Source organism: Bos indicus x Bos taurus, chromosome 18 (genome assembly GCF_003369695.1).
Source record: "Bos indicus x Bos taurus breed Angus x Brahman F1 hybrid chromosome 18, Bos_hybrid_MaternalHap_v2.0, whole genome shotgun sequence".
NCBI lineage: Eukaryota > Metazoa > Chordata > Mammalia > Artiodactyla > Bovidae > Bos > Bos indicus x Bos taurus.
This window is the reverse complement of record NC_040093.1, coordinates 47,226,109-47,251,083: the sequence shown is the minus strand read 5'-3', so window position 1 is coordinate 47,251,083 and position 24,975 is coordinate 47,226,109. Positions and strand designations below refer to the sequence as shown.

General features: G+C 46.1%; 1 protein-coding gene and 1 pseudogene across 5 annotated transcripts in view; one reads left to right on the top strand and one right to left on the bottom strand.

The window, feature by feature from the left end:
- Positions 1–22,904, bottom strand: part of LOC113875354 — a 49,994-nt pseudogene extending 27,090 nt beyond the window's left edge.
- An 875-nt stretch (positions 22,905–23,779) lies between these two features.
- The window catches only part of TENT4B (terminal nucleotidyltransferase 4B), a 73,042-nt gene continuing 71,846 nt past the window's right edge, over positions 23,780–24,975 (top strand). For 2 of the 5 annotated variants that reach the window (XM_027513632.1, XM_027513631.1), the window contains exon 1: positions 23,781–24,475. In XM_027513632.1, the coding sequence (XP_027369433.1) occupies positions 23,841–24,475 (635 nt within the window). In that variant the 5' untranslated portion in view covers positions 23,781–23,840. Of the gene's footprint in view, positions 24,476–24,975 lie in introns of all 5 variants that reach the window. The other 3 variants (XM_027513633.1, XM_027513630.1, XM_027513629.1) reach the window with 3 other exon arrangements.

The following is a 24,975-nucleotide window of genomic DNA, read 5'->3' as shown; positions in this document are numbered from 1 at the left end:
TCTTGGCTACTGTAGATAATAGAACTTTAATCATTCTTATTTTTTAAGGTTTATTTTTTTTAATGTGGGCCATTTTTAAAGTCTTTATTGAATTTGTTACAATACTGTTTCTGTTTTGCGTTGTTTTTTTTTTGGCCATGAGGCATGTGGGATCTTAGTTCCCCAACTAGGAATTGAACCTATATCCCCCTTCATTGAGGTCTTAACTACTGAACCACCAGGGAAGTCTCTAAACATTCTTATTTAAAGATCCCTGGACACAATGCAAACACAAATGCAGGATAAATCTCTAAAACTGGATTTGCTGGGTGTTATGAACTATACTCGGAGAAGGAGATGGCACCCCACTCCAGTACTCTTGCCTGGAAAATCCCATGGACGGAGGAGCCTGGTAGGCTGCAGTCCATGGAGTCGCTCAGAGTTGGACAGGACTGAGTGACTTCACTTTCACTTTTCACCTTCGTGCAGTGGAGAAGGAAATGGCAACCCACTCCAGTATTCTTGCCTGGAGAATCCCAGGGACAGGGGAGCCTGGTGGGCTGCCATCTATGGGGTCACACAGAGTCGGACATGACTGAAGTGACAGCAGCAGCAGCATGAACTATACTATGCCCCTAACTCCTTCCCCCTGCTAAATTTACATCTTAAAATCCTAACCCTCATTGTGTATTTGGAGATAGGATCTTTAGCGAGGTTAAGGATCCTAATTAAGGTTAAAAGAAGTCATAAGAGTGGGGCCCTAATCCAACAGAACTGGTGTCCTTTTAAGGAGAGGAAGGGACTCCAGAGATGTCTCTCTTCCTGTGTGTACACTTTTAGGACACAGGGGGAAAAATGTTATCTATGAGTTAAAAAGAGAGTTCTCACCAGAATCCAACCCCATTGGCACCTTGATCTCAGACTTCCAGCCTCCAGAACTTTCAGCCCCCTGTTTTGTGATATTCTGTTCATTTCAGTTCAGTTCAGTCGCTCAGTCATCTCCGACTTTTTGCAACCCCATGAGTCGCAGCATGCCGGGCCTCCCTGTCCATCACCAACTCCCGGAGTTCACTCAGACTCACGTCCATTGAGTCAGTGATGCCATCCAGCCATCTCATCCTCTGTCGCCCCCTTCTCCTCCTGCCTCCAATCCCTTCCAGCATCAGAGTCTTTTCCAATGAGTCAACTCTTCTCATGAGATGCCCAAAGTACTGGAGTTTCAGCTTCAGCATCATTCCCTCCAAAGAACACCCAGGGTTGATCTCCTTCAGAATGGACTGGTTGGATCTCCTTGCAGTCCAAGGGACTCTCAAGAGTCTTTTCCAACACCACAGTTCAAAAGCATCAATTCTTTGGCACTCAGCCTTCTTCACAGTCCAATTCTCACATCCATACATGACCACAGGAAAAACCATAGCCTTGACTAGACGGACCTTTCTTGGCAAAGTAATGTCTCTGCTTTTGAATATGCTATCTAGGTTGGTCATAACTTTCCTTCCAAGGAGTAAGCGTCTTTTAATTTCATGGCTGCAGTCACCATCTGCAGTGATTTTGGAGCCCAAAAAAATAAAGTCTGACACTGTTTCCCCATCTATTTCCCATGAAGTGATGGGACCAGATGCCATGATCTTTGTTTTCTGAATGTTGAGCTTTAAGCGAACTTTTTCACTCTCCTCTTTCATTTTCATCAAGAGGCTTTTGAGTTCCTCCTCACTTTCTGCCATAAGGGTGATGTCATCTGCATATCTGAGGTTATTGATATTTCTCCCAGCAATCTTGATTCCAGCTTGTGTTTCTTCCAGTCCAGAGTTTCTCATGATGTACTCTGCGTATAAGTTAAATAAACAGGGTGATAATATGCAGCCTTGACATACTCCTTTTCCTATTTGGAACCAGTCTGTTGTTCCATGTCCAGTTCTAAGTGTTGCTTCCTGACCTGCATACAGATTTCTCAAGAGGCAGGTCAGGTGGTCTGGTATTCCCATCTCTTTCACAATTTTCCACAGTTTATTGTGATCCACACAGTCAAAGGCTTTGGCATAGTCAATAAAGCAGAAATAGATGTTTTTCTGGAACTCTCTTGCTTTTTCCATGATCCAGTGGATGTTGGCAATTTGATCTCTGGTTCCTCTGCCTTCTCTAAAACCAGCTTGAACATCAGGAAGTTCACGGCTCACATATTGCTGAAGCCTGGCTTGGAAAATTTTGAGCATTACTTTACTAGCATGTGAGATGAGTGCAATTGTGTGCTGGTTTGATATTCTGTTATGGAAGCCCAAATAGACTGAAACACTGGGACAAAGAACGTACTCACTTTTAATTTGATAGATATGACCAAAATAATCCTCAGAAGTTCTGCCCTACTTCACCCTTCTAAAGGGCTTCCCGGTGGCTCAGTTTGTAAAGAATTTGCCTGCAATGCAGTACATTTGAATTCGATCCCTGGGTCAGGAAGATCCCTTGGAGAAGAAAATGGCAACCCATTCCAGTATGCTTGTCTGGGAAATCCTATGGACAGAGGAGCCTGGTGGGGTCCATGCAGTCCTAAAGAACCAGACACAACTTAGCAACTAAACCACCACCACCACACTTCCACACACACTGCACGCATGCGTAGTTACTTTAGTCGTGTCCAACCCCATGGACCATAGCCTGCCAGGCTCTTCGTCCATGGGATTTCCCAGGCACGAATACTGGAGTGGTTTGCCATGCCCTCCTCCAGGGGATCTTCCAGACTCATTGCAGGTGGATTCTTGACTGCTGAGCCACAGGGAAAGCCCTCTACACACAGTAAACAAGGACTTTTTGTCCGGTATCCTCACCAGCACTTGGTATAACCATACTCTTTCATCTTTGTCAATCTGAGAGACACAAAAATTGTACCTAATTTTAATTTATGCATGAAATTGAGATTTTTTTTCCTCCCAAAAGTGTGTGTGATTTTTAGAGTGAATCCTTTATCTTTCCTCTCAATGCCTGGAAGCCCATTATGTGGTATTACATGAAAGCTCATCCAGCTCCCCAGGGACATTTCAAATAACTTTCTTATTCACTTTCCATTTCCTCTTGCTTCTTTAATAATTTATGAGTTTAAGTGGCTATAAAAAATAAAGTTAAGAGAACATTAAGGAGGGGGTCTCTCATATTTGGTAGTAAGATATTTAATTCACTATGATTTGGAAAAATGAGCTATAGATCATATAATGTAATTGATGAACAGAGTTTCTATAGAGTCCAATTTTGTCAATTGCCTGATTGCCTTGTGAAATGTATTTGAACAGTTTTAGAACAGAAGTTGTAGTAACAACTGACAGAAGTAGGAATGAGGGAGATGTGCAGTTTTGTTCTTTGAGATATGTTGAGCTAGGTTAGGGCATGTGCCACCAGGACACTCTGCTCCAGGGGCTCCCAGCTGTTCCATTTAAGTTATACATACCTTATGCCTGTCCTCTAGGTTCTTGCATTCCAGCCAAATGAAAAACTTTGGGCTGAAAAGACATATGGGTTTCCCTCATGGCTCAGACAGTAAAGAGTAAAGAATCTGCCTGCAGTGCAGGAGACCTGGGTTCAATCCCTGGGTTGGGACGATCCCTTGGAGAAGGGAACGGCAATCCACTCAATTATTCTTGCCTGGAGAATTCCACAGACAGAGGAGCCCGGCGGGCTGCAGTCTTTGGGATCCCAAAGAGTTGGACACGACTGAGCAACTAACACATACACACACTAAATGACGTATATTGATGAGAAAACATGCCAACACATCCATGGACCACTGGACTATGAGCAATGCCCCTGATGTATGCCTCTTTGTACATGAGTGTTAAATGTTGGCAGAATGAGTAAATATATATATGTATGAATGAATGGCAAAGATACCAATTAGGTAAGTTAAATGTTTCTTGGGAAGGATGTTACTTTGGCCAAGAGGCTGCACACAGCTTTTGACCTTCATAGGACTTAGTCATGAACTTGTAGCCATATTGGTGAATTTCTTGGCTTGAACTGATTGCACAATCAAACTGATCTATGAAAAACTGAAATGTTTACATACACATATACACATTCACATGAAGTGAACTATGCTTTGAGAAGCTGGACAGCGATGATATAACTCTTCTTAGCCATTAATTCACAGATGTTGATTAATCATTGAACACTCATTATGATTGTGTGTTTCAGATTTAGAACTTTGAACAAGGTCAGTAATCTTATGTTGCTGTGGTCATAGTCCCTCACTAATTGCTGAGAGTGAATAATTATGTCAAAACATTTTCTAGAGCACTAGGAGAAAGGCTTTCAGCAACTCTTAAATTTGTTACATAAGCTAGTTTCAAAACAGATCGGGGCTACACACTTGAAACTATCTCACTGACCTGATGTCTGTAGTTTTTTTTTTTTTTTTTTTTTATTCATTTATTTATTTTTGACTGTGCTGGGTCTTTGTTGCCGCATGGGCTTTTCTCTAATTGGGGTGAACAGAGTCTACTCTCTGTTGTGCTGTGTGGGCTTCTCATTGCAGTGGCTTCTCTTATAGTGGAGCATGGGCTCTAGGGTGCAAGGGCTTCAGTATTTGCTGCAAATGGGCTCAATAGTTGTAGCTCCCGGGCTCTAGAGCACAGGCTCAGTGGTTGTGGCACATAGGCTTAGTTGCTCTGCAGCAAGTGGGATCTTCCCAGACCAGGGACCAAACCTGTGTCTCCTGCACTGGCAGGCAGATTCTTTACCACTGAGCCATCAGGCAAGCCCTATAGGGTTTTTTTATTTCTTTTTGTAAATGGTAAACTTGGCAGTTTCTATCTGAGACACACAGTGTATGGCCTCCTAGAGCTCCATGCTGTACTCTCTGACTCAGTTTTCCTTGTTGTGTAATGGGTCCATTTGTCCTCGGCCTGCAAATTTTAGTTGGTTTTTGTTTACCTCTTCCAAGCCAGTATGGAAATTGACCTGCTACCCCATTATTTTGGTCACACTTTTTAAAGCTTATCAGGCCATCCACCTGCCAAGCAGGAGACATGGGTTCAATCCCTGCATCACGAAGATCCCCTGGGAAGGAAATGGCAACCCACTCCAGTATTCTTGCCTGGGAGATCCCATGGATAGAAGAGACTGGTGGGCTGCAGTCCATGGGGTCACAAAGAGTCGGACACGACTGAGCGACTAAACTACAACAACAAAAACTCCAGGGTAACTTCATAAGTTAAATTATTCACATTTTTCTTGAATGAGATGCTTTTTAGACTGGATACATGATAACAATAAAGGAAAAACTTGGCACCTCTTGTCTTGAATGGTACTGTAGAAAAGGCCCTTGTGGCTTGGCTTACGCATGTCTGGAAACAGAATTTGCCTTTCTGCTCCTTTGTGAGGCAGTCAAAGCATGATGTGCAAGTGCAAAATATATTTAGTCCTGTCTGTAGCAATTCTTTTGTTGAAGACGGTTGCCACGAAACATCTTGGAGGGAGATTGGGTGGAAATGAATAATAGACCAGGGCGTTGCTTGGATGGGTCAGGCAGAGCACTGCCTAAAGGAGTAAATGCTGAAGAAATGCTTTTACTTTAGAAATCATTAAAATTTGAAGTCACGGGAGCGATTTTGTTCAGTTGTGTATGTGTTTAAGTAATACCTTTATAGCATAAAAATATTTTTCAAATAGTTCAAAAGGGTTTAAAATAAAAGTCTCCTCCCTTCATGGATTTCTAGTATTTTCATTTTCCTCCCTAGACTTTTGTCAGTTTCTCGTAGACCCTTCTAGAGAAATTCTACATTTATGCGGTTAGCTACACACATATTCACACATAAGTGGTAGCATATTATAGCCATATTGTCCACTTTGTTTTCTTTCTCTGTTTTGCTTTTCATAACAATATACTCATTCAACAGACATTTATTGAGCACCTACCTAATACTGTATCCTGTTCTAAGGACTCAGGAGAGAACAATGAACAAAACAAATTATATTGGTTTTCTATTGCTGAGTAACAAAGTGCTACAAATTTAGTAGCCAAGAACAACAGACATTTATTATCTCTCAGTTTCAGCGGACCAAGAGTCTGGGCACTACTTAACTGAGTGTTCTGCTTCAGGATCTGGCCAGGCTGCAGTCAACATGTTGGCAGGGCCGCATTCTCATCCGAAGGCTCAGGTGGATTCTTCATCTGCTCCCAAGCACACTCCAGTTGTTGGTAGAATACATTTCCTTGCGGTGACTGGACTGAGTGCTTTAGGTTTTCAATTGGCTGTCAGCCGGAGGTCCTCAGTTCCCAGACGCCACCCTCAGACAATTCACAGACATCAGCTTGCTTCTTCAAGACCAGCAGGAGAGTGAGAGTGGATCTGTGAGCACAGAGGCCCCCAACCCCTGGGACACAGATGACTACCAGTCTCTAGCCTGTTAGGAACTGGGCTGTACAGCAAGGGGTGAGCAAAGGGTGAGGGAGCAAGTGAAGCTTCCTCTGTATTTACAGCTCATTCACATTCCCGCCTGAGCTCTGCCTCCTGCCGGATCAGTGGTGGCATTAGAGTCTCATAGGAGCACAAACCCTACTGCACTTGAATCATCCCCAAAACATCCCTGCCCTCCCACCCCTGACCCCTGGAAAAACTGTCTTCCGTGAAACCACTTCCTGGTACTAAAAACGTGGGGGAACCACTGAGCTAGAAAGACAAAGTCTTATATTATGTAACATAGTCATGGGAATGACAGCCCATCACTTTGCACATTCTGGTGGTTGGAAACAAGTCACAGGTCCCACCCACATGGAAGAGGAAGGAATGAAACAAAGACGTGAACACCAGGAGGAAGTGCGGATCATGGGTGGGGGTGCATCTTAGAGTCCATCTGCCTCACAAACCAATCCCCCTCGGGAACTCTACTCATTGCTCTGTGGCAACCTAGATGAGAAGGAAATCCAAAAAGAGGGGACACGTGTACATATAGCCAATTCACTGTGTTGTACAGTAGAAACTAGTACAACTTTGCAAAGCAACTATACTCCAATAAAAATTAATCTAAGAAAAGAAGTAAAACTAGCAGACATTCTAATTAAACACACACACACACACAAACGCAAGCCCTTGCAGTCATGAAGCTGACACTGTAGGAGGGAAAGACAGACAACAAAGGAATAGACAGATAAATGTTGGGTGCTACAAATAAGTGCTAAATGCATGTGTGCATGCTAAGTCCCTCAGTCATGTCTGACTCTTTGCAACCCCATGGTCTGTAGGCTGCCAGGCTCCTCTGTCCGTGGGAATTCTTCATGGAGTGGGTTACCATGCCCTCCTCCAAGGATCTTCTTGACCCGGGGATTGAACCTGCATCTCGTACATCTCCTGCATTGGCAGGTGGGTTCTTTTCCACTAGGGCCACCTGGAACGATAAAGCTGGCTAAATGGAGCAGACGTGCAGGGTACAGTCAGGGCAGGCCTCTCGAGGGGCAGCAATGTGGGAGCAGAGCCCTGACGGAAGTGAGAGGGCCACACAGAGAGCTGAGGGAAGTGGGCTCCAGCCTAAGACAGCAAGTGCATGGGCCCTACCTTGTGAGCTTGCTGAGGCTCCTGCAGCCAGGACTCAGGTGGTAGGACACGAGGCCAGAAAGGAGACGGGGAGAGATGAGGTAGGGCCTTGTGGGTGGAAGGATCTCTGAACGAAATACAAAACTGTTAGAAAACTGGGGGCAGAGGAGAAGCACTGTTTGGCTTACCTTTGCAAAAGATTACGTGGTTCCTGGGGTGAGAACAGCCTGAAAGGAGGCATCTGTGGAAGCAGGGAGACCAGTTTGTAGGCTGTTTTAATCATCTTGGCAGAAAACAATGGTGGTTTGGATCGAAGTAGCGCTGGTGTGTTTCCTGGAAAGTAGGTGGCTCTAGTTGGAGGTGGAGCCTGTCTCCCTAAGGGTGGAGTGGATGTGCTTGCAGTGGGAAGAAAAGAGAGTGGTTACAGGTGATGGCAAGGATTTGGGCCTGAGCCCCTTGAAGAATGGCATCACCATTTACTGAGATGCAGAAGACAGTGGGAGGAAGAGGTTTTGGAAGAAAAAAAATCTAGAACTGATTTTATTATGTACTTGAAGGAGAAGAATATAGTCAACCTCTGTGCCACGTTGGATTGTGAAGTTAAAGTGTGGATGCTTTGAGATGACAATTGGAAAGGTATTGTGGTGGCCTAGGCAAGGAGTGTTGGTGGCCCAGGGTCAGCAGAATAGGACGGGAGGAGAGACTTCCTGGTGGTCCAGTGGCTAAGACTCTGTGCTTCCAACGCAGGGGTCCCAGCTTCGATCCCTGGTCAGGGGACTAGATCCCACATACCACACCTGAAGATCCAACAAGCCTCAACTAAGGCCCAGTGCAGCCAAATGAATGAATGAATATATAAATAAATGAATGAAAAAAATAAAGAATAGAGTGGAAGGACAGGGAAGTGAATGGTCTTGCAATGTGTTCATTGTGCTTGCAATATGACCTCCAATGTGTGGAAGTAAAATAGGGCAGATCAGGAGGTTATCTGAAGGTAGTAGGAACATTTTTGTTGCAGGTAAGACCATACTTGTCTGACAGGCATAAAGCAGAAGGTAAGTCTCAAAGTCAGAACAAGAGCAATTGTAAAACTGGATTCTCGCCAGGGGCTTTGGGAACTTTTTTCATGAAGAAGTGTCTTAGTCAGTCCAGGCTGCTATAGCAGAATACCACAGAAAATCTTAAGGTGGGTTATAAACAACAGGAATGTATCTTCTGCAGTTCAGGAGCCCGGGAGCCTGGGGTTAGGGTTCCAGCATGGTCAGGTTCTGGTGAGGATCCTATTCCAGGTTGCAGACTGCCAGTTTCTTGATGTGTTCTCCTCTGCTGGAGAGCAGAGAGGAAGCTAGTTCTCTCCTGATGCTTATAAGGGCATCAGTTCCATTCGTGAGGACTCCATCCTTATGATGTCATCTAATCTTATATCATCTAATCTTATAATCTTAGAGATACCAAGGGAACATTTCATGCAATGATGGGCTCGATAAAGGACAGAAATGGTATGGACCTAACAGAAGCAGAAGATATTAAGAAGAGGTGGCAGGAATACACAGAAGAACTGTACAAAAAAGATCTTCATGACCCAGATAATCACAATGGTGTGATCACTCACCTAGAGCCAGACATCCTGGAATGTGAAGTCAAGTGGGCCTTATAAAGCATCACTACGAACAAAGCTAGTGGAGGTGATGGAATTCCAGTTGAGCTATTTCAAATCCTGAAAGATGATGCTGTGAAAGTGCTGCACTCAATAGCCAGCAAATTTGGAAAACTCAGCAGTGGCCACAGGACTGGAAACGGTCAGTTTTCATTCCAATCCCAAAGAAAGGCAATGCCAAAGAATGCTCAAACTACCACACAACTGCACTCATCTCACATGCTAGCAAAGTAATGCTCAAAATTTTCTAAGCCAGGCTTCAGCAATATGTGAACCATGAACTTCCTGATGTTCAAGCTGGTTTTAGAAAAGGCAGAGGAACCAGAGATCAAATGGCCAATATCCGCTGGATTATCAAAAAAGCAAGAGAGTTCCAGAAAAACATCTATTTCTGCTTTCTTGACTATGCCAAAGCCTTTGACTGTGTGCATCACAATAAACTGTGGAAAATTCTGCAAGAGATGGGAATACCAGACCACCTGACCTGCCTCTTGAGAAATCTGTATGCGGTCAGGAAGCAACAGTTAGAACTGGACATGGAACAACAGACTGGTTCCAAACTGGGAAAGGAGTACGTCAAATCTGTATATTGTCACCCTGCTTGTTTAACTTATATGCAGAGTACATCATGAGAAACGCTGGACTGGAAGAAGCACAAGCTGGAATCAAGATTGCCGGGAGAAATATCAATAACCTCAGATATGCAGATGACACCACCCTTATGGCAGAAAGTGAAGAGGAACTCAAAAGCCTCTTGATGAAAGTGAAAGTGGAGAGTGAAAAAGTTGGCTTAAAGCTCAACATTCAGAAAACGAAGATCATGGCATCTGGTCCCATCACTTCCTGGGAAATAGATGGGGAAACAGTGGAAACAGTGTCAGACTTTATTTTTGGGGGCTCCAAAATCACTGCAGGTGGTGACTGCAGCCATGAAATTAAAAGACGCTTACTCCTTGGAAGGAAAGTTATGATCAACCTAGATAGCATATTCAAAAGCAGAGACATTACTTTGCCAAGAAAGGTCCGTCTAGTCAAGGCTATGGTTTTTCCTGTGGTCATGTATGGATGTGAGATTTGGACTGTGAAGAAGGCTGAGTGCTGAAGAATTGATGCTTTTGAGCTGTGGTGTTGGAGAAGACTCTTGAGAGTCCCTTGGACTGCAAGGAGATCCAAGCAGTCCATTCTGAAGGAGATCAGCCCTGGGATTTCTTTGGAGGGAATGATGCTGAAGCTAAAACTCCAGTACTTGGGCCACCTCATGAGAAGAGTTGACTCATTGGAAAAGACTCTGATGCTGGAAGGGATTGGGGGCAGGAGGAGACGGGGGCAACAGAGGATGAGATGGCTGGATGGCATCACTGACTCGATGGACGTGAGTCTGAGTGAACTCCGGGAGTTTGTCACGGACAGGGAGGCCTGGCATGCTGCGATTCATGGGGTTGCAAAGAGTCGGACATGACTGAGCGACTGAATTGAACTGAACTGAATCTTATATCCAACACCTTGGCCATCTGATGTGAAGAGCCAACTCGTTAGAATAGATCCTGATGCTGGGAAAGATTGAAGGCAGGAGGAGAAGGGGACGACAGAGGACTAGATGGTTGAATGACATCACTGACTCAATGGACATGGGTTTGAGCAAGCTCCGGGAGATGCTGAAGGACAGGGAAGCCTGGCATGCTGAAGGACAGGGAAGCTTTGGCATGCATGGGGTCACAAAGAATTGGACATGACTGAGCAACTGAACAACAACAGTCTTATACCCATCCCATCCCCCCACTCCTATACCATTACATCAAGTAGTTGGGTTTCAACATGTACATTTGGGGAGGACATAAACTTTCACCCCATAATATTCTGCTTCTGGGTCCCCCACATTCATGTCCTTCTAACAAATAAAATACATTTGTTCCATCCCCCAAGTCTCAAAAGGTATTAAACTCATTCAACATCAACTCTAAAGTCTGAAGTCCAAAGTCTCTTCTGAATAGCATCCAAATCAGGTATGGGTGGAACTTGAGATATGATTCGTCCTGAGGTTAATTCCTTTCCAGCAGTGAAATCTATGAAACCAAACAAACTATGTACTTCTAACACATAAAGATGTCACAAGCATAGGAACAGACTTTCCCATTCTAAAAGGGAGAAATCAGGAAGAAGGCAGCAAGTCCAGAGTCCAGCAAGGAAAACTTCATAAGATCTCAAGGCTCCGGAATAACACTCTTCAGTTGCGTGCTCTCCCCTTCAGGCCCACTGGGGCAGAAATCCCACGTTTCTGACGCACTGGGGCAGTGGTTCCACCTCCACCGCCTCCAGAGCCCTAGGAAACCCCATCCCTACAGCTCTGGGGGGCCCTTCCCCTCTGGCTGTGGGCAGAGGCTGTCTGACCTGTTGGAAGCAAGGCAATGGTTATCTTTCCGGAAACCAAGGAGGCAGCCCTGATGATCTCTGAATTGCCTTTGGGGTCACTTGTCTTTAAAAAATATATTTTTTAATTAATTAATTTATGTATTTGGCTGTGCTGGGTCTTAGTTGCAGCATTCAGGATCTTCCACCTTCATTGTAGGATGGAGGATCTTGAGATGCAGCATGTGAACTCTTAGTTGTGACATGTGGGATCTGGTTCCCTGATCAGGGGTTGAACCTGGGACCCCTGCATTGGGATCACGGAGTCTTAACCCCTGGACCACCAGGGAGGTCCCACTCTTCCCTTGCCTTAAAGAATAGCACACGATCTCACCAACTAGGCCTATGGTCTCGTCCTGTAAAATTCATGAAGTCTGACAGCCTTCCTTCATTCCTTCCTATTTCCTTCTTCTTCAGTTCAAACTGGTAGTTTTCCTCCTGGGATGGCTGACTCCTCCTGTGGTTCACACCCCTACTCATTTCCCAGTGCCCCATATGGTCACTTGGCCATATCCTTAGTGTTCTCATTTGTTTTTTTTTGCAATACGGATAGGCTGAGAATTTTCCACATCATTCAGTTCGACTTCCTTTTTGCTTAACAAGCTGTCTTTAAGTCATTTCTCTTTGCTTGAATTTTACTACAAGCCGCCAGGAGGAGCCAAGCCATACCTTCGACACTTTTTTTAAAAATCACTTCAGTTAAATATAAAATTTCATTGGTTGCAAGTTCTATCTTCCACAAAACACTGGAACACAAATCACAGCTCACCCAAGTTCTTTGCCACTTCTTACAAGGATTGCCTTTCCTCTGGTTTCCAGTAACATGCTCTTCATTTCTATCTGAGACATCACCAGAATGGTCATTACCACCCATATTTCTACCAACATTCTGCTTCAGTTCAGTTCAGTTCAGTCGCTCAGTCGTGTCCGACTCTTTGTGACCCCATGAATCACAGCATGCCAGGCCTCCCTGTCCATCACCAACTCCTGGAGTTCACTCAGACTCACGTCTATTGAGTCAGTGATGCCATCTAGCCATCTCATCCTCTGTTGTCCCCTTCTCCTCCTGCCCCTAATCCCTCCCAGCATCAGAGTCTTTTCCAATGAGTCAACTCTTCACATGAGGTGGCCCAAGTACTGGAGTTTTAGCTTCAGCATCATTCCTTCCAAAGAAATCCCAGGGCTGATCTCCTTCAGAATGGACTGATTGGATCTCCTTGCAGTCCAAGGGACTCTTCAAGAGTCTTCTCCAACACCACAGTTCAAAAGCATCAATTCTTCAGCACTCAGCCTTCTTCACAGCCCAACTCTCACATCCATACATGACCACAGGAAAAACCATAGCCTTGACTAGATGGACCTTTGTTGGCAAAGTAATGTCTCTGCTTTTAAATATGCTATCTAGGTTGGTCATAACTTTCCTTCCAAGGAGTAAACGTCTTTTAATTTCATGGCTGCAGTCACCATCTGCAGTGATTTTGGAGCCCAAAAAAATAAAGTCTGACACTGTTTCCCCTTCTATTTCCCATGAAGTGATGGGACCGGATGCCATGATATTTGTTTTCTGAATGTTGAGCTTTAAGCCAACTTTTTCACTTTCCACTTTCACTTTCATCAAGAGGCTTTTGAGTTCCTCTTCACTTCTGCCATAAGGGTGGTGTCATCTGCATGTCTGAGATTATGGATGCTTCTCCCGGCAATCTTGATTCCAACTTGTGTTTCTTCCAGTCCAGCGTTTCTCATGATGTGCTCTTTATATAAGTTAAATAAGCAGGGTGACAATATACAGCCTTGACGTACTCCTTTTCCTATTTGGAACCAGTCTGTTGTTCCATGTCCAGTTTTTTTTTTTTTTTAATTCTATTTTATTTTTAAACTTTACAATATTGTATTGGTTCTGCCATATATCGAAATGAATCCGTCCATGTCCAGTTCTAACTGTTGCTTCCTGACCTGCATACAGATTTCTCAAGAGGCAGGTCAGGTGGTCTGGTATTCCCATCTCTTTCAGAATTTTCCACAGTTTATTGTGATCCACACAGTCAAAGGCTTTGGCATAGTCAATAAAGCAGAAATAGATGTTTTTCTGGAACTTTCTTGCTTTTTCCATGATCCAGTGGATGTTGGCAATTTGATCTCTGGTTCCTCTGCCTTTTCTAAAACCAGCTTGAACATCAGAAAGTTCATGGTTCACGTACTCCTGAAGCCTGGCTTAGGAATCCCCAAAGAAGACTGAGACTTTCTCTACAGACTTCTTTTCTTTGACCTGTCTTCAGAACTACCTTTAAAAAAGGGAATTCCCAGACCTCCCTTGAGGTCCAGTGGTTAAGAATGCACCTGCCAATGCAGGGTAAATAGGTTCCATCCCTGGTCTGGGAAGATTCCAGAGCCTGTGCTCTGCAACAAGAGAAGCCACAGCTCAAGAGTACCCCAACCGGCTGCAACTAGAGAAAGCCTGTTTCAAAGACCCAGTGCAGCCAAACATAGATACACAGACTAGTAATTTAAAGAGATCAAATTGCCAACATCCATTGGATCATAGAAAAAGCAAGAGAATTTCAGAAAAACATCTACTTCTGCTTGATTGATTACGCCAAAGCCTTTGACTGTGTGGATCACAACAAACTGTAGAAAACTCTTAAAGAGGTGGGACTATCAGACCACCTTACCTGCCTCCTGAGAAATCTGTATGCAGGTCAAGAAGCAACAGTTAGAACCAGACATGGAACAATGGACTAGTTCCACATTGGGAAAGGAGTATGTCAAGGCTGTATATTGTCGCCTTGCTTATTTAACTTTCATGCAGAGTACATCATGCAAAATGCCAGACTGGATGAAGCACAAGCTGGAATTAAGATTGCAGGGAGAAATATTAATGACCTCAGATATGCAGATGACACCACCTTTATGGCAGAAAGTGAAGAGGAACTAAAGAGCCTCTTGATGGAAGTGAAAGAGGAGAGTGAAAAAGCTGGCTTAAAACTCAGCATTCAAAAAACTAAGATCATGGCATCCAGTCCCATCACTTCATGGCAAATAGATGGGGAAACAATGGAAACAGTGGCAGACTTCTTGGGCTCCAAAATCACTGCAGATGGTGACTGCATCCGTGAAACTAAAGATGCTTGCTCCTTGGAAGAACAGCTGTGACCAACCTAGATAGCATATTAAAAAGCAGAGACACTACTTTGCTGACAAAGGTCTGTCTAGTCAAAGCTATCGTTTTTTTCAGTAGTCATGTATAGATGTGAGAGTTAGACCATAAGGAAACCTGAGCACTGAAGAATTGATGCTTTTGAACTGTGATGTTGGAGAAGACTCTTGAGAGTCCCTTGGACAGCAAGGATATCAGACCAGTCAGTCCGAAAGGAAATCAGTCCTGAATATTCATTGGAAGGACTGACACTGAAGCTGAAACTCCAAAACTTTGGCCATCTGATGTGAAGAACTGACTCATTGGAAAAGACCCTGTTGCTTGGAAAGATTGAAATCACGTGGAGAAGGGGACGACAGAGGATGAGATGGTTGGATGATATTACCAACTCAATGTACATGAGTTTGAGCAAGCTCCGGCAGTTGGTGATGGACAGGGAAGCCTGGCGTGCCGCAGTCTATGGGATCACAAAGAGTCGGACATGACTGAGCGACTAAACTGAACTGAATAATTTAAAAATTGAAAAATAATTTTTTTAAGTGAGGGGGTATTCCTTGGGGGTCCAGTAGGATCCCATGCTTTCATTGCCAAGGGCTCAGGTTCAATCTCTGGCCCGAGAACTAAGATCCCAAAAGTCACATAGTAGGAAAAAAAAAAAAGAGTTACCTTTAAAGGGCCGTTCATGGCAGTGTAAGCTTTTCTAGCAATTGCCTCCAAATACCCCAGTCTCTACCCTTTTCCCAGTTTGAAAGCTGCTTCCATATCTTTAGGTATTTGTTAGAGCAGTACCCCAACTTCTTAGCACCAGTAACCTGTAATAGTCAGGGTTGTCCAGGGAAACAGACCAGGAGGATATATATATTGTCTATTTGGATTTATTATATATTTATGTAATATATACCCAGATATAGAGATTTATGTGGAGATTTATTATGAGGAATTGACTCATACAACTGTGGAGGCTGAGAAGTCTCTTGATCTCCTGTCGGCAAGCTGCAGACCCAGGAAAATCAGTGGTCTCATTCAGTTCAAGTCTGAATAGCTGAGAACCAGGGACGCTAATGATATAAGTCCTCGTCCAGGCTGGAAATCATGAGCCAGATGAGATATCTCAGCTGAATCGCAAGGCATGCAAAAAGGGGTCAATTTGTCCTTCCTCTGCCTTTTGTCCTATTCAGACACTGAACCCATAAGGCCCACCCACATTGTTATTTTACTTTTATTATTTATTTATTTGGCTGCACAGGTGTTCGTTGTGGCATGTGGGTCTTCGATCTTCACTGAGACCTGCGGGATGTTTAGTTGAGGCCTGTGGGATCTAGTTCCCTGGCCAGCGCCCCCTGCACTGGGAGTTCCAAGTCTTAACCACTGGACCACCAGGGAAGTCCCCAGGGCACACCCACATTGGGAAGTGTAATCTACTTTTCTGAGACCACTGATTCAAATCAAATGATTGCTTAATCTTGGGCATTGCATAGTCAGTCAAGTTGATACCTAAAATTAGCCACCATACTAAATAACTATTTTTTAAGGAGAAATTCTGGACTACCTTTCAACTTATGTAGGTCCTAGCAAGACAATGTTCTAGAGCAGCAGTCCCCAATCTTTTTGACCCCAGGGACTGGTTTCTCGGAAGATAATTTTCGACGAATGGCATTGGGGGATGGTTTCAAGCACATCGCTTTTCTTCACAGTGCATTTCTTGTGCACTTAATTTCTCTTATTATTACATCAGTTCCACCTCAGACCATCAGGCATTAGATCCCGGAGGTTGGGGACCCGTGTTCTAGGGTGAGGCTCCAGTTTTTAGTAAGAGTCTTTGTCTTTAGAAATGGAATTTCTCTGCTTGAGTTGTTCGATGATGGATGACAAAAGTAAATGTGGGTGAATACTTTCTTCGGCAAGACTGCCTTTCCTGGGGTCTTCTCTCTCATCCACACACTGCCCTGCGGTGACGAGTTATAAAAAGAGATGGTAAAATGCAGTTATGTGAATGTTGCATTCTGACCAAGTTTCTGGGCTTTCTCTCCGGAGAGTGGTTGCCCAGGGACTGTCAGCATCTGCTTTGCCCACTCAAGACCAAGGATGCTACTTCCCTTACAAACAGAAAGGCAGTAGAAGGAGTTGCCTCAATAGCTTTGTGGAAACTTAAATTTGAAAAATGTATGGACTTCTTACAGACAGGTCAAGAATTATAGGAAAATGCACTCATTCTGGCAGTATTTTCTATTTTTTTTTCTCCCATGGTCCATTAGGCTGGGCAAGCAACTCTTTGTTGGGGCTTTAGCAGCTACCGTGGTCATATTATATGAAAACACTGCTCAGAACAGAGATTATCAAGGCAAATCAATAGGGATAGAAAGTAGATTAGTAAAAAAAAAAAAGAAAGTAGATTAGTAGTTGCCTGGGGCTGGGCAAAGGGACTGGTTGCAAATAGGCCCTAGAGATCTTTTTAGGGTTGGAAATAATCCAAAACTGGATTGTGGTGATGACTGCACAACTTTGTAAGTTTAGTGAAGTAAAGTGAAGTCGCTCAGTCATGTCCGACTCTTTGCGACCCCATGGACTGTAGCCTACCAGGCTCCTCCGTCCATGGGATTTTCCAGGTAAGAGTACTGGAGTGGGTTGCCATTTCCTTCTCCAGGGGAAATTCCCAACCCAGGGATCGAACCCAGGTCTCCCGCATTGTAGGCAGACACTTTACTGTCTGAGCCACCAGGGAAGCTGGTGTAAACTTAAATTTAGTAAAAGTCATTAAATTGTACACTTAAAATGAGTCAGGACATCCCCTGGTGGTCCAGTGGTTAAGAATCTGCCTTGCAATGCAGGGGACATGAGTTTGATCCCTGGTACAGGAATTAAGATTCACCATGTCTCAAGGCAACTAAGCCCATGTGCCACAAATACTGAGCCTGTGCTCTACAGCCTGTGAGCCCAAACTACACCTGTGCACCCTAGAGTCTGTGCTCAGTAACAAGAGAAGCCACTGCAAGGAGAAGCCTGCTCACGGCAGCTAGACAGTAGCCCCTGCCTGGCGCAACTAGAGAAAGCCTGAACACAGCAATGAAGACCCAGTGCAGCCAAAGTAAAGAGAGTGAATTTTATGGTATAGGAATTACAGTATAAAGATTTTAAACACACACGTGTGTACCGTGCACACACACATACACACACAGATACTTTCACTTCAAAAATCCCAGAATGCACACAATTTGAGCCATTTTTTTCCCTGAAAGTTAGGAGTGAAGAAATTTTCACTGTGCAGAACGAGATACAGCCTTTCACATTGCCTGTTCTGTTGAAGTCTCATTGAAATTTAATTCCTTACTTGGAATCCTCTTTGTATTCACAAGAGAGGAAACAAACATGGTACAATGGTGTATACTCCATGCAAAAAAGGGAAAGTTGTAAATGGTGCCTAAGCCCCAGGTTATTAATACCTGGAGCAAATGCTTCATTTCCTAAACACAGAAGATACTAATCACTATAAGTATATGACTATTATTCATGGTTTTGGGAACTCTGGAGTGGAGTAATCACACTAAGATTTAATTATAATGACAATTATTTATAATATGTATGTGCAATTCCCCTTCTGTTTTATTCAAGCTGATAAATCAACAAAATCATATTTAAATTTGCTTGATTCTTGGGTAACTTGCTTCTCATTTCTCTATTCAATTTTCACTCTGCGCAATCTTGGTGTTTCTGTAAATCTTACAAGTTGAGATCATCAGCTCAATATTTTCCCCTCTAAGAATGACTAACAACAACAAAGAGCATGAATACTGAGAATGATAGGACATTACATTATGCAGGAAAATGTCTGGGGTTTTGATAGCTGTATTTTTTGGCTCATCAATTTAATGAAGGTGGTTTTAAAGAATGTAATGTTCTAAATAGCAAAATGAAAAGGTTGAGTAATCAAAATTTATTACTGATATTAGTATAGTCTTTCTCTTTGCTTGCAGTAGTAGATTACTTTGTGACAAAACATCGCAGATTTGTTAGGGAAAGTGAATATATTCTTAGGTATTTTAAAGTTCCCTGGGTACAGTGGAAAGGAATCCACCTGCCAATGCAGAAGGCACTGGTTCAATCCCTGGTCTGGGAAGTTTCACACAACTCTGAGCAACTAAGCCCCTGCACTGCAACCACTGAGCCCATATGCTGCAACTACCAAAGCCCATGTGCCTAGAGCTTGTACTCCGCAATGAGAGGAGCCACTGCAGTGAGAATCCCATGCAGAAGAGTAGCTCCCGCTAGCCACAACTAGAGAAAGTTTGTGCACAGCAACAAAGACCCAGTGCAGCCAAAAAGAAATTCTCTACTGGTTTACTTTAGACCAGAGAGTTTTGAGGAAACTTCCAGAAGAGACAGTCTATGATTCCACACATATTCAACACAACTGCATTGCCTTATCATCCTGCACACAAAGTATATTCCTGCCTCAGGGCCTTTGCACTTGCTATTCCCTCTATTTGATGGATCATTCCCTAGATGGTCATGGTCTACTCCCTAACTTAAGTCCCTGCTCAAATATCACTTCCTCAGAGCAGTCTTCCCTGATTAGCCCATCTAAAAATAGCACAGTCACTAGCCTTTTAGCTTGATTTCTTTCTCTGCACAGCATTTAGCTGTCTGTCTGACCTTATATGCTTGCCTTACTAGAATGCAAGGTTCATGAAGGCAGGGACTGCATCATGTTCATTGCTATATCCCCAGATTCTTATATATTCCCCACATAATAATTGCTCAAGACATATTTCTTGAATTAATTAAATGAATTTTAATTTGACTTTGAATATTTACTTTTTGCCTCCCTAACCAGACAATCGGAGAAGGCAATGGCACCCCACTCCAGGACTGTTGCCTGGAAAATCCCATGGGCAGAGGAACCTGGTAAGCTGCAGTCCATGGGGTCGCTAAGAGTCGGACACGACTGAGAGACTTCACTTTCAGTTTTCACTTTCATGCATTGGAGAAGGAAATGGCAACCCACTCCAGTGTTCTTGCCTGGAGGATCCCAGGGACCGGGGAGCCTGGTAGGCTGCCATCTATGGGGTCGCACAGAGTCGGACACGACTGAGGTGACTTAGCAGCAGCAGCAGCAACCAGACAATACCTTCATGGAAGACAGGCAAAAGTCCTGGTCACTTATTTATCATCTCTAAAATGATTAGCTCAGTTTTACAAGGATACTAGACATTCAACCAAAGTTTACCGAATGAATGCCTTGGAACATGGGTGTGTGACATGGCTGACTGGTCAGTATTGCCGGCAGGTGAACAAGAAGAGTAATATCTCACCTTTCAGCCCATATTTTACAAAGTATACTTTTATGTATACCAATTCATCTGATCATTTTGTTAATACTTTACTAGGTCTTAAGGTTTGCCTGAAGAAACAAGCACTCAAAGATAACAAGTGTTGGTTTCTGACATTTCAGTCAGTTCATTCTCTCACTCAGTCACATACGATTCTTTGGGATCCCATGGACTGCAGCATGCCAGTCTTTCCTCAGTTCAGTTCAGTTCAGTCACTCAGTCGTGTCCAACTCTTTGCGATCCCATGAATCACAGCACGCCAGGCCTCCCTGTCCATCACTAACTCCCGGAGTTTACTGAGACTCACGTCCATCGAGTCAGTGATGCCATCCAGCCATCTCATCCTCTGTCATCCCCTTCTCCTCCTGCCCCCAATCCCTCCCAGCATCAGGGTCTTTTCCAATGAGTCAACTCTTCACATGAGGTGGCCAAAGTACTGGAGTTTCAGCTTTAGCATCATTCCTTCCAAAGAAATCCCAGGGCTGATCTCCTTCAGAATGGACTGGTTGGATCTCCTTGCAGTCCAAGGGACTCTCAAGAGTCTTCTCCAACACCACAATTCAAAAGCATCAATTCTTCAGCACTCAGCCTTCTTCACAGTCCAACGCTCACATCCATACACGACCACTGGAAAAACCATAGCCTTGACTAGATGGACCTTTGTTGGCAAAGTAATGTCTCTGCTTTTGAATATGCTATCTAGGTTGGTCATAACTTTCCTTCCAAGGAGTAAGTGTCTTTTAATTTCATGGCTGCAGTCACCATCTGCAGTGATTTTGGAGCCCCCAAAAATAAAGTATGACACTGTTTCCCCATCTATTTCCCATGAAGTGATGGGACCAGATGCCATGATCTTCGTTTTCTGAATGTTGAGCTTTAAGCCAACTTTTTCACTCTCCACTTTCACTTTCATCAAGAGGCTTTTGAGTTCCTCTTCACTTTCTGCCATAAGGGTGGTGTCATCTGCATATCTGAGGTTATTGATATTTCTCCTGGCAATCTTGATTCCAGCTTGTGCTTCTTCCAGCCCAGCGTTTCTCATGATGTACTCTGCATATAAGTTAAATAAGCAGGGTGACAATATACAGCCTTGACGTATTCCTTTTCCTATTTGGAACCAGTCTGTTGTTCCATGTCCAGTTCTAACTGTTGCTTCCTGACCTGCAAACAGATTTCTCAAGAGGCAGGTCAGGTGGTTTGGTATTCCCATCTCTTTCAGAATTTTCCACAGTTTATTGTGATCCACACAGTCAAAGGCTTTGGCATAGTCAATAAAGCAGAAATAGATGTTTTTCTGGAATTCTCTTGCTTTTTCCATGATCCAGTGGATGTTGGCAATTTGGTGTCTGGTTCCTCTGCCTTTTCTACAACCAGCTTGAACATCAGGAAGTTCACGGTTCACATATTGGTGAAGCCTGGCGTGGAGAATTTTGAGCATTACTTTACTAGCATGTGACTTGCTCAAACTCATGTCCATCGAGTCGGTGATGCCATCCAACCATCTCATCCTTTCTCGTCCCCTTCTCCTGCCTTCACTCTTTCCCAGCATCAGGGTCTTTTCAAATGAGTCAGTTCTTTGCATCGGGTGGCCAAAGTTTTGGAGCTTCAGCTTCGGCATCAGTCCTCCCAATGAATATTCAGGATTGATTTCCTTTAGGATGGACTGGTTGGATCTCCTTGCAACAAGAGATGCCACCGCAGTGAGAAGCCCGAGCACTCCAACTAGAATAGGAGTAGCCCCCACTTACCACAACTAGAAAAAGCCCAAATGTGGCAACAAAGACCCAGCACAGCCAAAAATACAATAAAAAATTAAAATAAAAAAAGCTAATAAAGACTGTCTTGAAACATACATATGCATGGAGAGATTTTTTGAAAAGCGTTTATTAGTCTTCACAGTAGTTATTTCTAGACAGTGGGAACTTGCTATTACATATTTTGGCTTTGCATTTCTCACTTGTATTTTTAAAGCCAACTTGAAGTTATGAAAATAAAGTTTTTTTCTATACATGCTTTATTTTTTAATTTGTCAATGTGAATAGCATAAAAATATCACTACTCATTTTCCTGGCTATGTAATTCTCAGAACACAGCAAACTTCATTGAGACAACTTTTAATACTGATTTATAGTAAAGCAATAACAAACAAACAGAATGAACCAAAATTCTTTAGCTTTTGTGTGTGTGTTTTCCATATTTATGCCCATGTTATTCTCTGAGCAAGAAAAAAGGTAAAGTGATGCTTTATATTTTCATCTTTGCCAAAAAAACCTTTCCAGGATATTGAGCTCCCCAAATCGGGCGTTAGGGACTCACTCTGGACTTTGGACCAACCTTAAGAGGGCACACATGAAACATGCTCATTTCTTTTCCTTTTTTCTTTTGATGATTTGAAATACTTAAAACACCCTTTTGCTTGTCTTTCACCACAGGGATTTGTGGAAAATCTCTACTGGTGCCAACAATATGGTCCCCAAATTAGGCTTAAAAGGTTTTGGGTTTTCTTTAATTTTGAACTAAGAAGGGTTTTTCATGGTTGCTGATGCATCTTCGGGCACGTGGTTTCTTCACACGCTGAGTGGCTTGTGTGTCTGTCTCCCTGCCTGTGGGTCTGCGTGTGTTTATGTGTGCAAGTCTTTGTAGAGTGGTTTGGGGTGTGTGACGGTGGTTTTGAGCCCATGGCTTACGCACTCTACGAAGAAGCGTGCCCAGCCCTGTAGGTGGGAGCAGGTTTCTTGTTTCGGGGTCGCGTGGGGAAACGCTCCACCAAGTCCTGCGGCTCCCAGTTCTGGCCAGGGCGCGGCAGGGAGGGCGCTGGGGGCAACCGGGTGGCCAAGCAACAGAGGAACCAGCGCAGCTTGCATCCGGGCAGGGTCCCGGACACGTGCTCTGCTGGAAAGAGGGACGCACTTTCCGCCCTCTGGAACGGTGCTTAGAGCGGAGATCTATCCTGGGAGGGGTTAGAGAAGCCCGAGGATCCTGGCGCTGCAGCCTGGGGGAGGGGAGAGTGGGCGGGGCGGCACCGCCCACAATCTATTCCCTCCGGAGCTGGCGGCGACAGGCCTACGTCCGGCCTCACCCAGCCTCGGGGGCCAGGAAACTGAGACTGGAGGCGGCACGCGCGTCAGGGGTGCCCTGACGCCCAGGTACGTGCGACCCCTGCCCCCCTCCCTAGCCGGGGTCGGGACGGTTAGACCGGGCGGTTGCGGCTCCTAGACGCGCCACACCGCAGCCTCTGTGACGCACAGCGCGGCCTCTGGGGCTGGACTGGCGGCTCGGCCCGGCGGGGGCGGGGCAAGCACGGGAGGGAGGGGCGGGGCGGGGGCGGAGCGAGCGGGGCGGAGCCGACGGAGGCCCCGCCCCGGGCCCGGAGGAGCAAGGGCGCTACGGAGCAGGCGCGTCCCCCCCCCCCGCCCCGCCTGCCGCCGCCGCCGCCGCCGCCGCCGCCGCCGCGCCGCAGCCGCCGCCGCCGCCGCCGCTAGCCCTTCTCAGGAGCTGCCGCTGCCGCCGCCATTTGCACGGGGACCCCGGTGACAGGGGCTTGGCAGAGGGGCGGAGGGAGGGGGGGAGGGCCCGCAGAGCCCCCGAGGGCGGGAGCGACGCCGCCTGCGCCGGCCGGGCTCCTTGCGCGACCGCGCCGCCCGCGGCGGGCCCCGAGCAGCAGTAGCAGCGGCAGCGGCAGCGGCAGCAGCAGCAGCAGCAGCAGCAGCCGAGGCCGGGCGTGCGCCTGAGGCGCAGCGGCGGCGGCGGCGGCCCTGCGGGCAGCCGGGAGGGGCGGGGGCAGCGGCCGCCGCCGTTTGATGGATCCGAGGATCGCCTGGTTCCAGCCAGAGCAGCTCGGACCGTCCAACAGTCTGTGGATGCAGATCTGGGAGACCACCCAGGGACTGAGGAACCTCTACTTCAACCACCACTGTCACAGCAGCGGCGGCGCGAGCGGCGGCGGCGGCGGCGGCGGCAGCAGCACGGCCACCGGCGGGAGCGGCAGCAGCACCGGCAGCCCCAGCGGCGCGGCCCCGGCCCCGGCCCCGGCCGGCATGTACCGCTCCGGGGAGCGCCTGCTGGGCGGCCACGCGCAGCCGGCGGAGCAGCGGGACTTCCTGCCCCTGGAGACGACCAACAACAACAACAACCACCACCAGCCCGCGGCCTGGGCCCGTCGAGCCGCCGCGGGCCCCTCTGCGTCCCCATCCCCCTCGGCGTCCCCGTCCCCGCACTCCTCGACCGCCGTCCCCGCCGCGGAACCCGCGGACCCAGCCTCGGGCAGCAGCAACAAGAGGAAGCGGGACAACAAGGCTAGCACCTACGGACTCAACTATAGCCTGCTGCAGCCCAGCGGAGGGCGGGCCCCGGGGGGCGGCCGGGCAGACGGCGGCGGGGGCGTGTACAGCGGGACCCCGTGGAAGCGGAGGAACTACAACCAGGGAGTCGTGGGGTGAGTGGTGGCCTTGCGGCCTGGTGGCCTGGCCCTTGCACACGCGCAGCCGGGCACACGCCCACAGAGGGGGGTCTGGGGGGGGAGCCTGGGTGAGGCCCCCCCCAACCTCGGCCTGCCTTAGTTACTGGTCCTCAGGGGTCTGATGGCGTCCCTTCTCCGTCCACACCTTCTCTCAACCTTCGTTAGCAGTCCACACCTTTGCCCCCTCCCTCTCAGCTCCACGCCTTTTCTGGACATCCTCTCAACCCTCCACAACCTCCCCTCACCTCCCTTAGTCATTCACATCCTCCTTCCTAACCGTTCACATCTTCCCTGGACCACCCCCACCCCCACCCCCACCCCCCATCCATCCATCCACTCTTTCTTCCCATCCCCCCCTAGTCAAACACACCTTCTCTCTCTTCTCTCCCCATGTCTCTAGCCCTCTCCACCCTGCCCCCCACATCATCACACCCCAAAATGAAGTCGCCTAGCACAGGCAAATCATTCATTCCCTG